The following is a 15,982-nucleotide window of genomic DNA, read 5'->3' on the forward strand; positions in this document are numbered from 1 at the left end:
ATAAGAAACAAACATTTTTATGAATTCAGTTCTCCCTGAATCAGATGAGCTCAAGGTCACACAATTAGTAACAAAGGTCTCATTCGATTTTTGCTGCACTTATGTTACTGAGCCATGCATGGGGACCAAAGAAGCATGGCAGCCGGCGAATGGTTCCGCTTTCCCAGAGCACTGTCAATCGCACTGACGCAGGAGGAACGCGTGTGCACAGACAACACGAATGCACAAACTTTTAAATCAAGAGTTTTCAATGCAGTCTGACAGATCTATTAAGTTCTGAAACTGTGTTCAGTTAGAAACCCCGAGGAGCATTTTTTTTTTCCTTTACAGATGTACCAAATATCCCGTAGTTCAGTAACTACTCAAACACACAGCTCACAACAACAGAGACTGTGGAAATATCGTCTAACTTTGCTCCTTGTGGTACAGCTAAGACAAAAGGAAGGTTTCAAAGCTTTATATAAAAAGGTCATTCTGGAATGTAAGTAGCCCTCATGCACAGATCCCAATGTCACATTAAACGATGTTATAAAAATGGTGACTCTGATACAATCCAAGCTCTCATGGTCCCATTTGTTTTCAGCTTCCTATGAATGGAACCAGAGTCCACACTCTGCTACCGCATACTGGAGTTCCCGGGCTGTCCAAAAGAAAAGTTTTGTCATGCGTTCGTGAATTCAGAAACCCTGAAAAGTCTGTGTGCCAGGAGCCGCCACCACAGAGTTGCTAGAGGTCGTTGGCTGGCTTACAGACGCAGAGTTTCTGCAGGTGTGGAGGGCCCTGCAAGGAACAGGTGGACACCCAGCAGCAGGCTCTGCGGCGATACTCAGGCCCATCCTAGTGTGAAGAGGGAAGGGTGGCGGGCCGGCATCTGCGCAGCAGGGCTGAGCAAACCGCCCTCCTGAACCCGGGCCATGCAAAAGCATTGCTGGGACAAAAATCAATGTCATTACCGCAAGAAACAGTTCCACTGCATTTGCCAGTAAAAGAAAAGGAAGAGCAGTTAGATTTAAAGGATCATGCTTTTAAAATACAATTTGAAGAGGCTGACTTCTGCAAATTCTGATTCATGATATGAAAAGAAGTTTTGGTCAATTGGGGAACAAGCACTAACTCTTCTTCGGATACTTGTTTGCTACCCCCTACTTGTGCAGTTTCTTGATGAGATTGGCTATCAAGAATTTGAAGAAAACAATGAAAAGCTCTTAAATAGGAATCATGTGCATCACTTTCAAATATAAAGCCTAATATGGAAAAGTTTCATCTAGAAAAGCAGGACTGAGTTTCTTATTAAAATTTTTGAACAGGGGCACCTGGGTGGCTCAGTCGGTTAAGCATCTGCCTTCGGCTCAGGTCATGATCCCAGGGTCCTGGGATCAAGCCCTTGCTTGGCAGGGAGTCTGCGTCTCCCTCTCCCTCTGCCCTTCCCCCTGCTCGTGCTTTCTCTTTCAAATAAATAAATAAAAATCTAAAAAATTTAAAAATTTAAAAAAAATTTTTTTAAAGAATGTTACCATTTTTTAAATCAATCTTTATATTCTGTATTTATCATAGTTATGTAACACGAAGAAAATGTGACAAATTTTCACCAAGCTCCATCTGGATGCCTCTAAATTTGCTCCTGTTTACTCCCGTGGGTCATGCAGACAGGATTTTCTACCTGTGTCATGATGTGGAAAAGGTTGGGAAGCACCAAAATAAAGGGAGAAAAGACAGAAATCACCAAGAAAAGCACCAGCAGGAAAGCCAAAGGCACTCTTGCTCCTTTATAAAAATACATTATAAATGGTTGCCCAGTTCTGTCTTCTTTGGGCCAGGAGTATTTGAACTTCTGCTGCTCCCCATCCTCTGTTCCTGCCCCATCAACAGCCTGAATCAGCAGAAAAGGAGCCCCACCTTATAAAGTGCACATTCTCAAAGAAAAATTTCTCACTTGAAAGCAACCCATTATATTGCAGATTGATGAACATGCTATATCAAATTTCAATATTAAGACCTTTTCTTGGCACAAAGAGAGAAATTTTGACCTACTTTCTGAATGCAGTTGTGAGAAAGAAGTTTTACAACAACAAATGGACAACACAAGGGATAGTATAGAGCCATTAAAAGCATAAGATTAGAGAGAGATACTGAAAAACATTTACAGTATAAAATTCAGTGAAAAAGCAATACAAAATAGTAGACATATTCAGATTATAAAACACAAATGCATACTTTGAAAAGGTTGTAAGCAAAAAACTTCAAAAATGGTAGAGTGGCAGAATTAAGAAATTTTTTATTATTTAGAGTTCTTTCTTTAACATTGTTATATTGCCTTCAACTACAATGATAATATTTTTCAAAAAGTCGAATGCATTGATAATATATCCACAAACTCTCACTGTTTTTTGCTATTAGTTACCATAGATTAACCAACATTTCTCCCATAAATGTACCAAAATCTCCCTTTCAAACCAGGGCCAAGTGTTAATTGTGTGAAGTGCTGGCTTGCCTTTTTAAATACTGCAATGCCTACCAGAAAGGCAATCTGTAAAACTACTAATAACCTACCCTTCACAGTCTAAACACCACTGAAGATTGTCATCCCATACAAGCACTCAAACACACAACTGTTCGGATCTGAGGACTTCAAAGTAATCACTAAAACGATCTCCATGATTTTTTTTGAGAATGAAGACAGAATTGTCAATATAATTAATTTTATGCTTAAAGAAGAAAAAAAAAGTAGAGCAAGAATTTCAAAATTAATATTTTAAAACAAAGTTTACCTGCTGGATTGTAAATTATCTGTTTGTTCTACGAATAGGAATATGCTAGAATGGTGCTTTGAGGAGCTAAAATTAAAAGAGCACTCACTATGCCAGGCACTGAGTACTAAGGACTTCCTAGAATATTTCATTTAAACCTAACAAGAATAATTTTGGGGCACCTGGGTGGCTCAGTTGGTTAAGCGACTGCCTTCGGCTCAGGTCATGATCCTGGAGTCCCTGGATCGAGTCCCGCATCAGGCTCCCTGCTCGGCAGGGAGTCTGCTTCTCCCTCTGACCCTCCTGACCCTCCCCCCCTCATGTGCTCTCTCTCTCAATCTCTCCCTCTCAAATAAATAAATAAAATCTTTAAAAAAAAAAAGAATAATTTTGGAGGTTATGGTTATTATCTCCAGGAGCCAGGAAATAAAATAACTTGTTAGCAAGCCTCAAAGGGGATTAGAACATGGGTATCTTCAACTCTAAAGACCACATTTCTTCACTGTAGTCTACTGCACAGCCACATCGACAATCTATCGATAATGGTCAGCACCACAAGACACAGTTAAATAAAGATAAGGGTGGCTCAGTCATTAAGCGTCTGCCTTTGGCTCAGGTATGATCCCAGGGTCCTGGGATCAAGCCCTGCATTGGGCTCCATGCTCCGCAGGAAGCCTGCTTCTCCCTCTCCCACGCCCCCTGCTTGTGTTCCCTCTCTCGCTGTTTCACTGTCAAATAAATAAGTAAAATCTTAAAAAAAAAAAAAAAAAAAGATAAGGGATATAAGGCCAACAATGTTAGGCTGCATTACATGTCTCCCTTGCAACTCTTCGACGTTTGTTCAAGCCTTTTATCTTAACTAGATTTTAATGCAGCCATCAATCAGAAAAGGTTCACTACTTCCACTGAAGAGTCCCACAGTTACACTTTGCGGTGAGAAACAAATCCATGAATGGAACCATGCAGATCAGCTCCAGCACGGAAAGTAAACATATGGACGTCCAAGAATTTCCAGCATCCACATCTTATGGGAGATAGCACGGTAAAGAGGAAAGTGAACTAAGCTAGTTTTCGTTTTTTTTCTTTTAAACTGCATTTGTGTCCCATGTCTTCCAGCTGATGGTGGGGAGACTGTGAGCAAATTGCTTTACCTCCTTTGATCTCATTTTCCTATTTAAAATAAAGTTAATACTGCAAAGATTAAATGAGAGCATTGTTTCAAGGCCTGCACCAAGAAAATGCTCAGTCGGGGCTGATTTCCTTTACCTTCTCATATGATCCTAAAAGCAATGTATTCCTGCAGTACTTTAGCTACACATAAGTCCATATTTTTGTCATGACTATCAACTTGAAATTTCATAATTAAAAGGAAAAATTACCTGAAGCATTGTCGAAAAATGTCTTATCGCTTCATCATAGAGTCCACTGCCAATCAACACATAAGCAATAGCTATGAAACAAAATACATAAATATTACAGGAAAGAATGAAGGATCTCTGAGCAGAATCAGTAACTAAATTCTTTGCTGAGTCCTAACAGGCAGCTCCAAGGACCAGAAGCAATTAAAGAAAACTTGGAAGTTAGTAAGATGTACTTGAATTCTTCCACCACTCGGCACCTGCTATCAGTCTTCCAGTGCTCTCAAGATTTAAATTATTAAAGCCATCTATAAAACATCACCTACAAGAAGTAATTATCTTTTTCTAGGCCCATCACTCACTTTCAAATACAAATAACCTTTATGATGTTTCCTATCAATACATCAGAAGAGCTAGTAATGAGCCTGAGTAAAGCCCACATAACATGGCAATGTGATTTTACTGTGAAAGTTATGAGAAATACCCAAATAGCATCACAGATCTCAATCCCTGGGGGGTGCTGAACTTAACTGCCAGTTACCAAGTAAGAACAATGCAAGCGGAGGCTCAAATTAATACATATTAAGAGAATGTTTAATTCACACCAGCGCAACGCAACAGTGGTCTTTTTCCTACCTCTTCTGTTCAGAATACAGTCAAAACACTTCCCAATATATACACTAAAGATGAATACATAGTTTCTAATCAAATTGTGTCAGTAATTGGTATTTTGTAATAAGAGCCATGACAACGTCTTAATACACGGCAATATGTGGACTGAATTTTTTCACCTGTCCAAAATGCAATAAATTATTGATAGTCTAGATTGCATTTCATCTATATTACATTATTACATTATTGATAGTCTAGATTACATTTCATCTATAAAATTTGCCCTAACTCCCTAAATCCTCAAATATCCCTGAAAAATTTGTATTCCTCACTCAACACAATATATTTTTATCACATTTCTTTGCAAGAAAGCTTTATCGCAATGCTCCAATCCTAGAACCTAAGAGGTGTTCAAAGAGACAGACAACTAAAACTTTCACTGGCGTGAAGAGCTGAAATTTGCTGAGAGTTAAAAGTAGTAAAAACATTCAATGCAGAAAGAGACTTAGAGTGTCCCTGTAACTAACCTGAGAAAAGTAAACTTCAAGAGCACTGAACGTCATAATAAGACAACAGCTTTGGGGGCATTCTTCAAGATAAAGAGGGCTGTTTTTGTCGTAATTTCTTTGAAAAGATAAATTAAGGTCAACCTCATATTTGAAATAATAAGAAGGGATACCATTCAGATGCATCAGATAACAAGATAAGCAGAGACACCTTTGGTGGGGGGCCAGGAATATTAGCAGTAAAAATAACAGTGACAGGTATGTGCGTGGCACTCTGTACATTTCCACGTACTAACTCATTTACTCCTCGATCACGATGAGACAGGTACAGTTATTATCCCCATTCAAAGACAAAGAGATGAAGCATAGTGCAGTTGAACAAACTGTCCGAAGACAATGTGGGGTGAGACAAAGAACCCAGGCTGCCTGCTCTGGGACCCACCCTAACACACTCCCCTGAAATAAATCAAGGCTGTACCGAAACTGCTGTGTGCTGGGCTGGACTGCAAAAATGGTTTGAATTTCTGGATGATTACATGAACAGGGATGGAAATGTAAATGCGTCCTTCTTTGAAGGCAGGAAGATGGCGATATATCAGAAAGCCAAGATCTGGGCTCGGGTTCTGGCTCTGCCACCCACCAGCGGTGTGATCAGCCACTTCTCACTACTTCTGGGTCTTGCTTAACAAGCCTGTAGAACATCTTCTAACATTCCTTTCAGATCTAATGTTTTAGAATTTCCTATCTCTCTCCCCATAACCAGTAAATATCTATTGAATGAACAAATGAATAAGTGACCCATAAAAACGAATACAGTTTTAGGGGATAAATATTATTGTACTTAAGAACATGTTTAAATTGTTCTCCATGGCTAGGCTGTTGAACTCCACTTAAATAAAATCAAATGCAGCTTTCAAATCTTTCTATCTAAAAGTAAACACTTTTTTGAGAAAAACCCAAAAGTATCCATTAAAAAAAAAAATCCAAATCTTGCAAAACTATAAATAACTATTAGGATCTAAATTTTGTTGTGGCAGTCCAAAGACATAGAGAAAACACTGGAATTCCCACAGAAATCATTACTATCCAGCAATTCCACATCTCCTGGCAACGCCTGTATTGACAGAAACTGCTCTTCCAAGGAAAAAATATCGTGATGTGAAGAATCCTAAGCCATTCAGGGCCTAGAGGTATAGTAGGATTAGTCTTAGAGCACAGAACAGGCCTGGCACATCCTGGGCCCTTAATTCCTGACTTAATAAATGAATATGGGGCTGACCAGAACCCAAGGACCTCAGAAAAGACCAAATCTGATTTCTTAACAGGTAATTAATTCTCAAAGCCTACTCAAAGAATATCACCAAAAAGTGATTAATACTTTCAAAATAGTCAGCTCTTAATTAGCTGCACTAACAGAGCAAAGGAGCCAATACAAGAAGTGCTCAATTTTTTGTTTTTTGTTTTTTTAAGTAATCTCTAGGCCCAGTGTGGGGCTTGAACTCATGACCCCAAGATCAGGAGTCGCGAGATCTACCAACTAAGTCAGCCAGGCGCCCCGAGGTATTCCATCTTAATATAAAATGCACATGGCCACAGAAAGGATAAAATAATTATATATAAATTAGATAGAAAAGAATTTCCGAAGGCGCTTCAGGCCACCAGGCACCAGGCAAGAGCATATGCTTCTGTGAAGTCTGTCCAGCTGCCCTGTTCAGGCCTGTATTCAATTTTGTTTCCATTCCTTCAACAGCAAGCTGACTCGACAATGAGCATATCAGACCCTGGCGGAACCAGCCTATTTGAAAACAGGCCCCCAACAAGCCAAACTGCAGGACCCCTCTGCAGATCTGAATGAACTCAACCTTTCCACACCCACATTCTTAGACCCAACAAGAACTGACGGGCCTCACAGTAAAATTAACTTATACCTAGCTATTATATTACACAGAAGATTACAGTAGGTGTGAGGAGTCTCCTCTGCTTTCACATTTGTGTTGTTCCTATTCGATGACAGCACAAATTACCTTTAATGAATGATAAGCACTCCGAAGGACTCGTTACCATAATTGTTAATTTCCAGAGAAACAGAGGTTCTTACAGATCATTCTCTCCAGACCTTGTATTTTCTCTATTTCATATTATATTGACATGTAACGCACAGACCCGCACAAGGGTTGAATGCCCCACCCAAGATCACACCACTCATATTGGCAGAGCCAGTGTCTGTGTTCTCTCTCCCTCACCACCCTGCCTACCTGCTTGGCACTGAATCATAAAGTCTAGGCAAATGCCCCAGGAATACCCCCTCCCCCAGATTCAAATCTCACCTAGCTCTTCATTTGTGCTGTCGTTATCCGTAGCAAACGGGAATCTCTTTTGTTCTGCAATAGACTTGGCCTGGCTCTGAAACAGAAACAAACATACGTTTTAGCTTATCACAAGTGAAGACAAAGCTTATAATGAAGACCTGTATTTTAAAAAAATTTAAAGCTCCATTTGATTTATATGGAAGAAAATATTCACTTTAATAAATACCAATTGTGTACTTCACACACATAGCTTGTGGTGTGACTGATTTGTCTCCTCCCCTATCATTAGTGGATCTGTTTCTTTCTTTTTTTGATTTATTCATTTATCTGAGAGAGGGAAAAAGAGAGCACGAGTTGGGGGAAGTGTGGCAGAGGGGGGGTGGACAGAGAAACTTAAGCAGACTGTGCTGAGTGCAGAGCCCAAAACAGGGCTCAATCCTATGACCCTGAGATCCTGACCTGAGCTAAAACCAAGAGTCAGGAGCTTAACCGACTAAGAAACCCAGGCGCCCCAGTGGTTCTGTTTCTAAGAACAAGTTTCTTTTCACTTCCATAGGGATTCATCCTGCTGGCTGCTTCATGCTCCCTCCATGTTTTCAGAAACTATTCAATGACCTCGATCATGTTGCAAAGATCACATTCTAGCCATCAGTCCTCCAATGAGGCTGGATGACAGAATGTTGTTTTTCAAACTAAAAATATTTTAGAAATAAGAGCTACAAGTTGTACAGAGATGATGCCACCAAAGGACCAACAAAATCTGACCAAGAAACAAGCCATTCTAGTGAAAAAAGCACAGCAGATGATGAACATCTCCCTCCTACTGAAGGCAGTAGATCTGCCTACGAAGAAATTATACAGACATATGCACATTTGGCAGGAAAGCTAAAACAAGAGCGGAAACCAGGGGAAAACGAAGTAAATAAGTTAGCTTAGTAACTGCAGTGATTTTATAGGCAGTACCGGTCTACTGTATGTAATGATGGCTCTGTAGTGTTTTGGAGACAAATCATGTCTGATACCACAGCTGTGACTTCACCAGAAGATTCAGCTGTTGATGCTAACTTGTGATACGCTTAGTTACAGGGTACACATTAAAGTGATTACTTCACACCAGATTCTCCTAAGACATGACTAAAACTTGTACATACCCAGAGACAGCAAAAACTAAGACAGTGAGAGACTAAAGATTTGTGGCTTTTGGCAAAACCACAGGATTAGAACCCAGTGACATCCCAATTAACTGAGTTCCTTTTTTTAAAAATGCATAGTACAGACGCCTAAAGGCATATATATAGGCCAAATAATTTTACATGAGACACTCTTCCAACTACTATATGTGCTCTTCAGCTAACAATTGGTGTTCATTAGCAGTAATGAACTGTGGCCTCTTGGGCTTCACGGACTCAAATAACAGTAACAAGGCATTTCCACTTATACTCCCTATACTTTCAAAATCTAGATTGATGTTCAGATACAGCACAGTATTTAGTTTGCCTATAAAACAGGTCAAGATGAAATCAGAGAGGGAGGTAAACCATAAGAGACTCTTAACTGTAAGAAACAAACTGAGGGTTGCTGGAGGGAAGGGGGGTGGGAGGGACGGGGTAACTGGGCACATGATGAACTATATGCAACTGATGAATCACTAAACTCTACCTCTGAAACTAATAATATACTATATGTTAATTAATTGAATTTAAATTTAAAAATAAATAAATAAAGCAGGTCAAGAATAAGCTACCTCTGGGGTCAAAACACAAGTTAAAGGCTATAGGCCAGAAGGGCATCCCATGTTGAGATGAACGCTCAACTTCATTCCATTCAGGACTCCAGACAAAAGGAAACATCTGAAAATTCTACTACTATGGGAATGTTTAACACTCAATTTCTTCCAGTAAAACCCTGATGACTAGAGAGAAACTCTATCAGCTCCTTCTCATTTTGCTCCATAGCTGGAGCTTCCACACAGATATGGGAAGTCTTGGCGGGATCCTCAAGAGACAGCTTTAAGAAGCAGCAGATTTAACAATATGTGACATATGTTACAATATGTATACATATATAACAATATGTAACATATCCGGGTATGACCAGACACGAGACTTTCCTCTTTATCAGATGGTCACAGATCAGCACGCAGATGCAAAAGATTTATCTGCTTAATAAATTGCTTAGGGCCCAGAAAGGAGTCTATGAATAATGCTTTTAGTGCTTAAAAAATCCAGTATGCAGTGAGAGTCTCCCATGTGCCAAACCTTTGTGCAGAAAGATATGGGAAAAGAATACAAATGAAATCCCATAAAAAGAAATCATTTACCAAACAACATCAAGAGTATACTGAAGACCATATCTGAGCTAAGTGTTTTTATTTTATTAAAAATAAAACCTGAGAGAAGTGAGAAGGAAAGTATAGTATGAACAAATTAATTTCCTGATCAGAAAGAATCTTTCCCACTTCTAATACCACATCTATCGATATCCTCTGTGGACAGCAGTGAGAAGCTCTGATCAAGGAAGTTTATGCACACAGCCCCACTTCTCTGGTCTACTAACTCCAACCCATCCGTCAGGTCCCTGCTTACATTTCAATTCCTAAAAGCTGTTCTACCTGCTCCCCTTAATTTAACAGAGATTATGTTGACCTTTTGCTATACTTCTACATTTATTTGTATAATTATCGGGTTAGTGACTAGGAGTCACGAGCGTAGGGACTGAGGCTAGCTGGCTCACTGTGGTATTCCCAGTACTTACTTAGCACAACGCCTGGCACATAATAGGTGCAAAATAAATATCTGGAGAATTAATGAAGAAATGAATAGTCGGACTCCCATATTTTCAACCTAGGGAAAATGAAAGGCCAAGATTGATGAGCTTTCTCCCATAGGTTACTAGCTAGTGCCATCTTAAACTAGAAATGCAACACGTAGAAAATATTTGAATTCCTGTCCCTAATAATTCTAAGAATCTAATCGCCTATCCAAGGTGGGGATCACCCAATTTCTACTGAAATGTTTTTAGTGATGGCCAACTCACTACTTTACAAGATAGCCCATTCTGGTTTGAGACCAGTCTAATTCAAGTTTTTCCATATATCAGGTTGATTGCTATGCAGTGAAATTAGATAAAATCTGTTGATCATTTCCTAGTTTGCAATTTCTACCTATTTTTAGTAGTTCTTACATGCAAAGGCAAAGCTTTGTCGGGAGAAGAAAGACTATCCTAAAGGGAAATTTTAAATGAAAGAAGCAAACGATATCTACATGGATGTTAAAGGAAAAAGCCTGGAGAAAAAAAATATGTTAACCTTGGGCACTGAAAGAGCCACTCAGCTTCACAGAGGCTGTGAGACTGGAGGCGCGTATAAGATACATTATACCTTCAAATACATGAGGTTTCTAGAAATAAGGGTCAGCCATGATCTTCCCCTTTATTCACTGGAGCTTAAAAAGTAAAATGGATGAGATCTAGAATGATCAACCATCCAATTTATAAGTCATAATAATTCAATATGACTAAATACCAGATGACCTATCTTTATCTTATGCAAGTAGAACCAACTGGAATCAAAGCCTACTTGATAAACAGAGGTGACCTCCTTCTTTTGAAAGCAGTACCATCGTGGCTCTAGATTACAAAAACAGAAAGCATGTATGGAAGATGCATACCAGAATCTTTTCAGTGTTGAGGGAAAGCAATGAGTCACAGGGTGGTGGTCCTTTGGGCTCGCAGTCTGAGTCGTGGAAGTTCAGAAAGGATGACTCTGCAAAGTAAACATTCCTGGTTATTCTCCTCACCTTAAATTCATGGCTCTCAGGTGTCTAACTATGAATTATAATGTGAAAAATCCACAAAACCAAACTAAGGACAAAGCAAAAAGCACTAAAAGGGGCATCCTATCTTCCACTTTATAGCTGTGTAACATTCTGTGGTTTCCAAATATCCTCATAACCAGTCATTAACATAGTAGTTGTTAAGATAACTTTGTTAGACATCTCCTACCTGGTAGCATTTACCAGAGATTAAAAAAAAATCACAAACGGGAGACCAAAGTCAAGCCAGGGAGATCTAATGTTAAAAGATAAGTACAGGGGCGCCGTGCGACTCTTGATCTCGGGCTTCTAGGTTCAAGCACCACGTTGGGTATAGAGATCACTTAAAAATAAAATCTTAAAAAAAAAAAAAAAAAAAAGGTATGAACTAAGGGTCTAGTATCCAGAATATATAAATATCTCCTGATTTCAACAAGAAAAAGACAACCAAATTAAAAAATGGGTAAAGGAGGGGCGCCTGGGTGGCTCAGATGGTTAAGCATCTGCCTTCGGCTTGGGTCATGATCTCTAGGTCCTGGGACTGAGCTCCCAGCTCAGAGGAGAGTCTGTTTCTTCAACTCCCTCTGCCTTTCCCTTTGTTTGTGCTCTCTCTCTCAAATGAATAAAAATCTTTTTTTAAAAAATGGGCAAAGGACTGGAATAGGTAATTCTCCAAAGAAGATCCACAAACGGCCACTGAGTACATGAAAAGATGTTCTACATCATTGTTAATTAGGGACTGCAAATCAAACCATAATGAGATACCACTTCATTACCACAAGGATGGCTACACTTTCTTCAAAAATGGGAAATCACAAGTGTTGGCAAGGATGTCGAGAAATTAGAGCCCCTTGTGCACAGCTGATGAGGATACAAAGAGGTGTGGCCGCTGTGGAAATCAGTTTACTGGCTCATCAGAAAGTTGAACATAGAATTACCATACAGTCCCACTATTCCATTCCCGCGTATATACCCAGAGAACTAAAAACAGGGACTCAAACAAGGACGTGTATATGCATCGTCATAGAAGCACCATCTACAATAACCAAACAGTAGAAAGAGCTCAACAGATGATAGATACATCATGGCATATACATACAGTAGAATATAATTCAGCCTTAAAAAAGGTAGTACTACAATCATCATGAATTAGTACAACCCTTTACTCCTATAATAATAAACCTACATTTATACTTTAGCTCACTAACAGAATTTCAAAATTGAGAGACTTCACTCTAAGCGACATCTAAAATGCTTGCCTATATTTGGAAATATTCAAAGGTGTGGCATATATATATCATATGTCTTATCACTGTTTACACCTTTTGGCCTAAGATAGAGAGGAAAATGTCTATTTTCTAGTTATCTCAGGGCCAATTAAATTATCAATTTGAACACCACCTTTACATTACAGTCACTGGGGTCCATTTCTAGACTTTTTTTTTTAAGGAATCTTTGAGATTATTTACACCCAATGACAATAGCTCTGACAGATGACTGTCCCATCCACATGGACACTGGTATTTTAAAAATGACAGGAGTAACTCATGTTCATTCTAGAAAATATAGAAAAATCATAAAACATAAATAAAAGTCATTTAGAATACTACCACACATTGAGAACCAATGTGAAAATTTTGGTGTAATTAATGTAATTAAGAGCTCAATATTGACAATGCTGAAATCAGACGGCTTGGGTTTGAATTCCTGTTGTCTGCCACTACTTACTAGCTCTTGGCCACTGACTTAGCCTCATCAATCTTTGGTTTCTTCATTTATAAAACAGGGTCAATGAGAGTATCTACTTCATGGGTGTGCTTGATTTAAACAAGACAATTTAAACAAGGAGAGATAGAAGTAAAGTATTTGGTACTGTTTCTGGCATAAAGAAGGAGCTTAAAGATGTTTGCTACTGTTGTTATCATTAGGTTGTGAGAATGGAAGGAGATACACTGTTTTGTAACCTGCCCTTTTAATGTAACAATATAAACACTTCCCCATATGACTAAATTTTCCTCTGCATTATTTAAATTCAAACTTAGTGAGATTAGGTAAGATTTTTAATATCTTTAAAATTTTAATTCTCTACAATAAACCTGTATTTTGCTGTTGTTTCTAGACTAATCCCTTATAATGATCTGCTTATTCTGACTTCAATAATATCACATTATTTCAATACTGTACCCTTATAATAAATGCATACATTTTAATGTAAAGCAAAGTCTCATCATTTTTTTTTTCAGAAGTTTCTTGGCTATTTGGATCAACATACTTCAGATAAACTTCATTTTGTTAAGGTCACGAAACAAAAAAGTCCCTCTATGACTTTTTGGGTTTTTTTGTTTTTTAAGTAGCCTCCACGCCCAGCGTGGAGCCCAACGTGGGGCTTGAATTCACAATTCTGAGATCAAGACCTGAGCTGAGATCAAGAGTCAGCTGCTTAACCAACTGAGCCACCCAGGGGTCCCCACTCTATGATTTTTACTAGAATTGTTAAAACTGTAGATTAATGAGTGGAGGAGTACTTCTTTACAAAATTTAATCTATTTATTCAACTTTTATTAACCTATGCAAAACTTTACAATTTTTCTATATAATTTACACATTCAAATTTGCTGTGATTAAAAAGAAATTGGTGGATGACCACTGATTCAGTACGTATTTGTTGAGCATCTACTACGCTCCATTGACTGCTCAGTGGTCTTCAACACCAAAAATGACCCCTGTCCTTCTATATGAAGATTATAGTTCAGGGACGCCTGGGTGACTAGTCAATTAAGCACCTGCCTTCAGCTCAGGTCATGATCCCAGGGCCCTCAGATCGAGTCCTGCATTGGGCTGCTTGCTCAACAGGGAGCCTGCTTCTCCCTCTGCCTGCCGCTCCCCCTGCTTGTGCTCTCTCTCGCTCTCCCTCTCTCACAAAGGAAAATAAAATCTTAAGAAAAAATATGTTTTAAAAAAAGATTATAGTTCAGTGAGGGAAACCAACAGTAATCAAAATCACACAGAAATGTCAAGTCACAGCAGCTTAAAGAACTTATGACTAGAGCATAGTCAGGAGAAACAGTACTCAGGGACAGTTTTCTGAGGACGTGAATAACAGCATCAGAGCATACTGATAGAGTTCACAGGGTAGAGGCACACTTTTGATCCCCATTTTAAAAACAAGGAAACTGAGGCAAAGAGGCTAAGTAATCTGCCCATGGCTACCCTCTAGCAAAGCAGTGGAGGTGGGGTTTGAGCCCAGGCAGTCTGGTTCTGGATCTGTGCTGGAGAGAGTGAAGGGAGACCTGAGGGAAGTTTCAGATTTAAAAGGGGAAGGTCCATGGGCAGCTGGGAGGACAGGCAGAGTGGTCCAGACAGAAAGACAGCATATTGTAAATCTTCTGTCTTAACTGGCTAGAGCTCAATATTTTATCTACCCACATTACTGAATTCCTAATAGCTCTATTAATGCTTCCATTTATTCAGTGGATAATTGTATCATCTACATGTAATTATCAAGGTCTTTTTAATATTTATACTCATTCAGCATCTTATTATACTAGATAAAACCTCCAAAAAAGTGCTCAATACTAGTACTCCTGCTTATTCCTGACATTAATACTTCATTGAATGATCCAGAATTTCCTCAAGTTTTGACGATAAGATTTTTCATTTAACATTTATAAGCATCCAGTGGGAAGATGCTCTATATGGCTATGGGTTAACATTGATGTATTTTACCATATAAAGGAAGGATTCTCCTATTCTTTGTTTTACCAAAAATTTTAAATCAGGAAAGCTGGCTGAATTTTATCAAGTGTTTTTGGAAATTTCTTTATGATAATCATATGATTTTTCTCCTTTGACCTATTAAGGTAATTAATTCAATTTTTTAAAAAAGTTGAGCCATCTTTGTACTTCTAAAATAAATTCTAATTGGCCAAGGCACATCATTACTTTAATTGATTGCTGGCTTCAGCTTATTAATATTTTACTTAGGATTTTTATAACTATTTTATAGCTTTCTTCCCACCCCCACCCCCACAACTGTATTAAATTCTGGCATTAGTGTCTCTTGCTGGTTTGGTAGATCTGTGAGAGAAAAACAGTTTGTTACAGCTATACCCAGAGTTGTCTGGAACAGAAGGTTAAATTTGTTCTTCAATCTAAAACTGTTTAGCTCACTATGGCTTTGATTATTTTACAATAACAACCCAACCACCTGTATTTAGATGGTATAGATTTCCATAGAATCAGGAAAACATTGTATTCCTCCTTGCTCAGATAACACAAGTTAAGATTTATTTTATTTTATATATTTTTAAAAGATTTTATTTGAAAGAGACACAGAGAAAGCACGAGTGGGGAGGAGCGTCAGAGGGAGAGGGAGAAGCAGACTCTCCGCTGAGCAGGGAGCCGGATGCGAGGCTCGATCCCAGGACCGCAGGATTATGACCTGAGCCGAAGGCAGACACTTCATCGACTGAGCCACCCAGGCATCCCGCAAGTAAAATTTAAAGATAATTACTACAGAAATATTCTCAAAACACAATACAGAATCTTATCTTTTTCTTCTAGATCATCTCTTAAACATTTATTGAATGATTCATATTTTTAATCTTATTAGCAGGGATTTCTCCACATTTGTGTCTT

General features: G+C 38.7%; 1 protein-coding gene across 6 annotated transcripts in view; it reads right to left on the reverse strand.

Moving 5' to 3' along the window:
• The window catches only part of TTC13 (tetratricopeptide repeat domain 13), a 90,583-nt gene that overhangs the window by 63,751 nt on the left and 10,850 nt on the right, over window positions 1-15,982 (reverse strand). For 5 of the 6 annotated variants that reach the window (XM_035008443.1, XM_035008445.1, XM_035008444.1 and 2 more), the window contains exons 2-4: window positions 11,201-11,295; window positions 7,551-7,626; window positions 4,127-4,197 (exon numbers count right to left, since the gene is read on the reverse strand). In XM_035008443.1, coding sequence (XP_034864334.1) covers window positions 4,127-4,197; window positions 7,551-7,626; window positions 11,201-11,295 — 242 coding nt within the window. Of the gene's footprint in view, window positions 1-4,126; window positions 4,198-7,550; window positions 7,627-10,286; window positions 10,376-11,200; window positions 11,296-15,982 lie in introns of those variants that run through there. The other variant, XM_035008446.1, reaches the window with a different exon arrangement.

Source organism: Mirounga leonina, unplaced genomic scaffold (genome assembly GCF_011800145.1).
Source record: "Mirounga leonina isolate KUSES-001 unplaced genomic scaffold, KU_Mleo_1.0 Mir_152, whole genome shotgun sequence".
NCBI lineage: Eukaryota > Metazoa > Chordata > Mammalia > Carnivora > Phocidae > Mirounga > Mirounga leonina.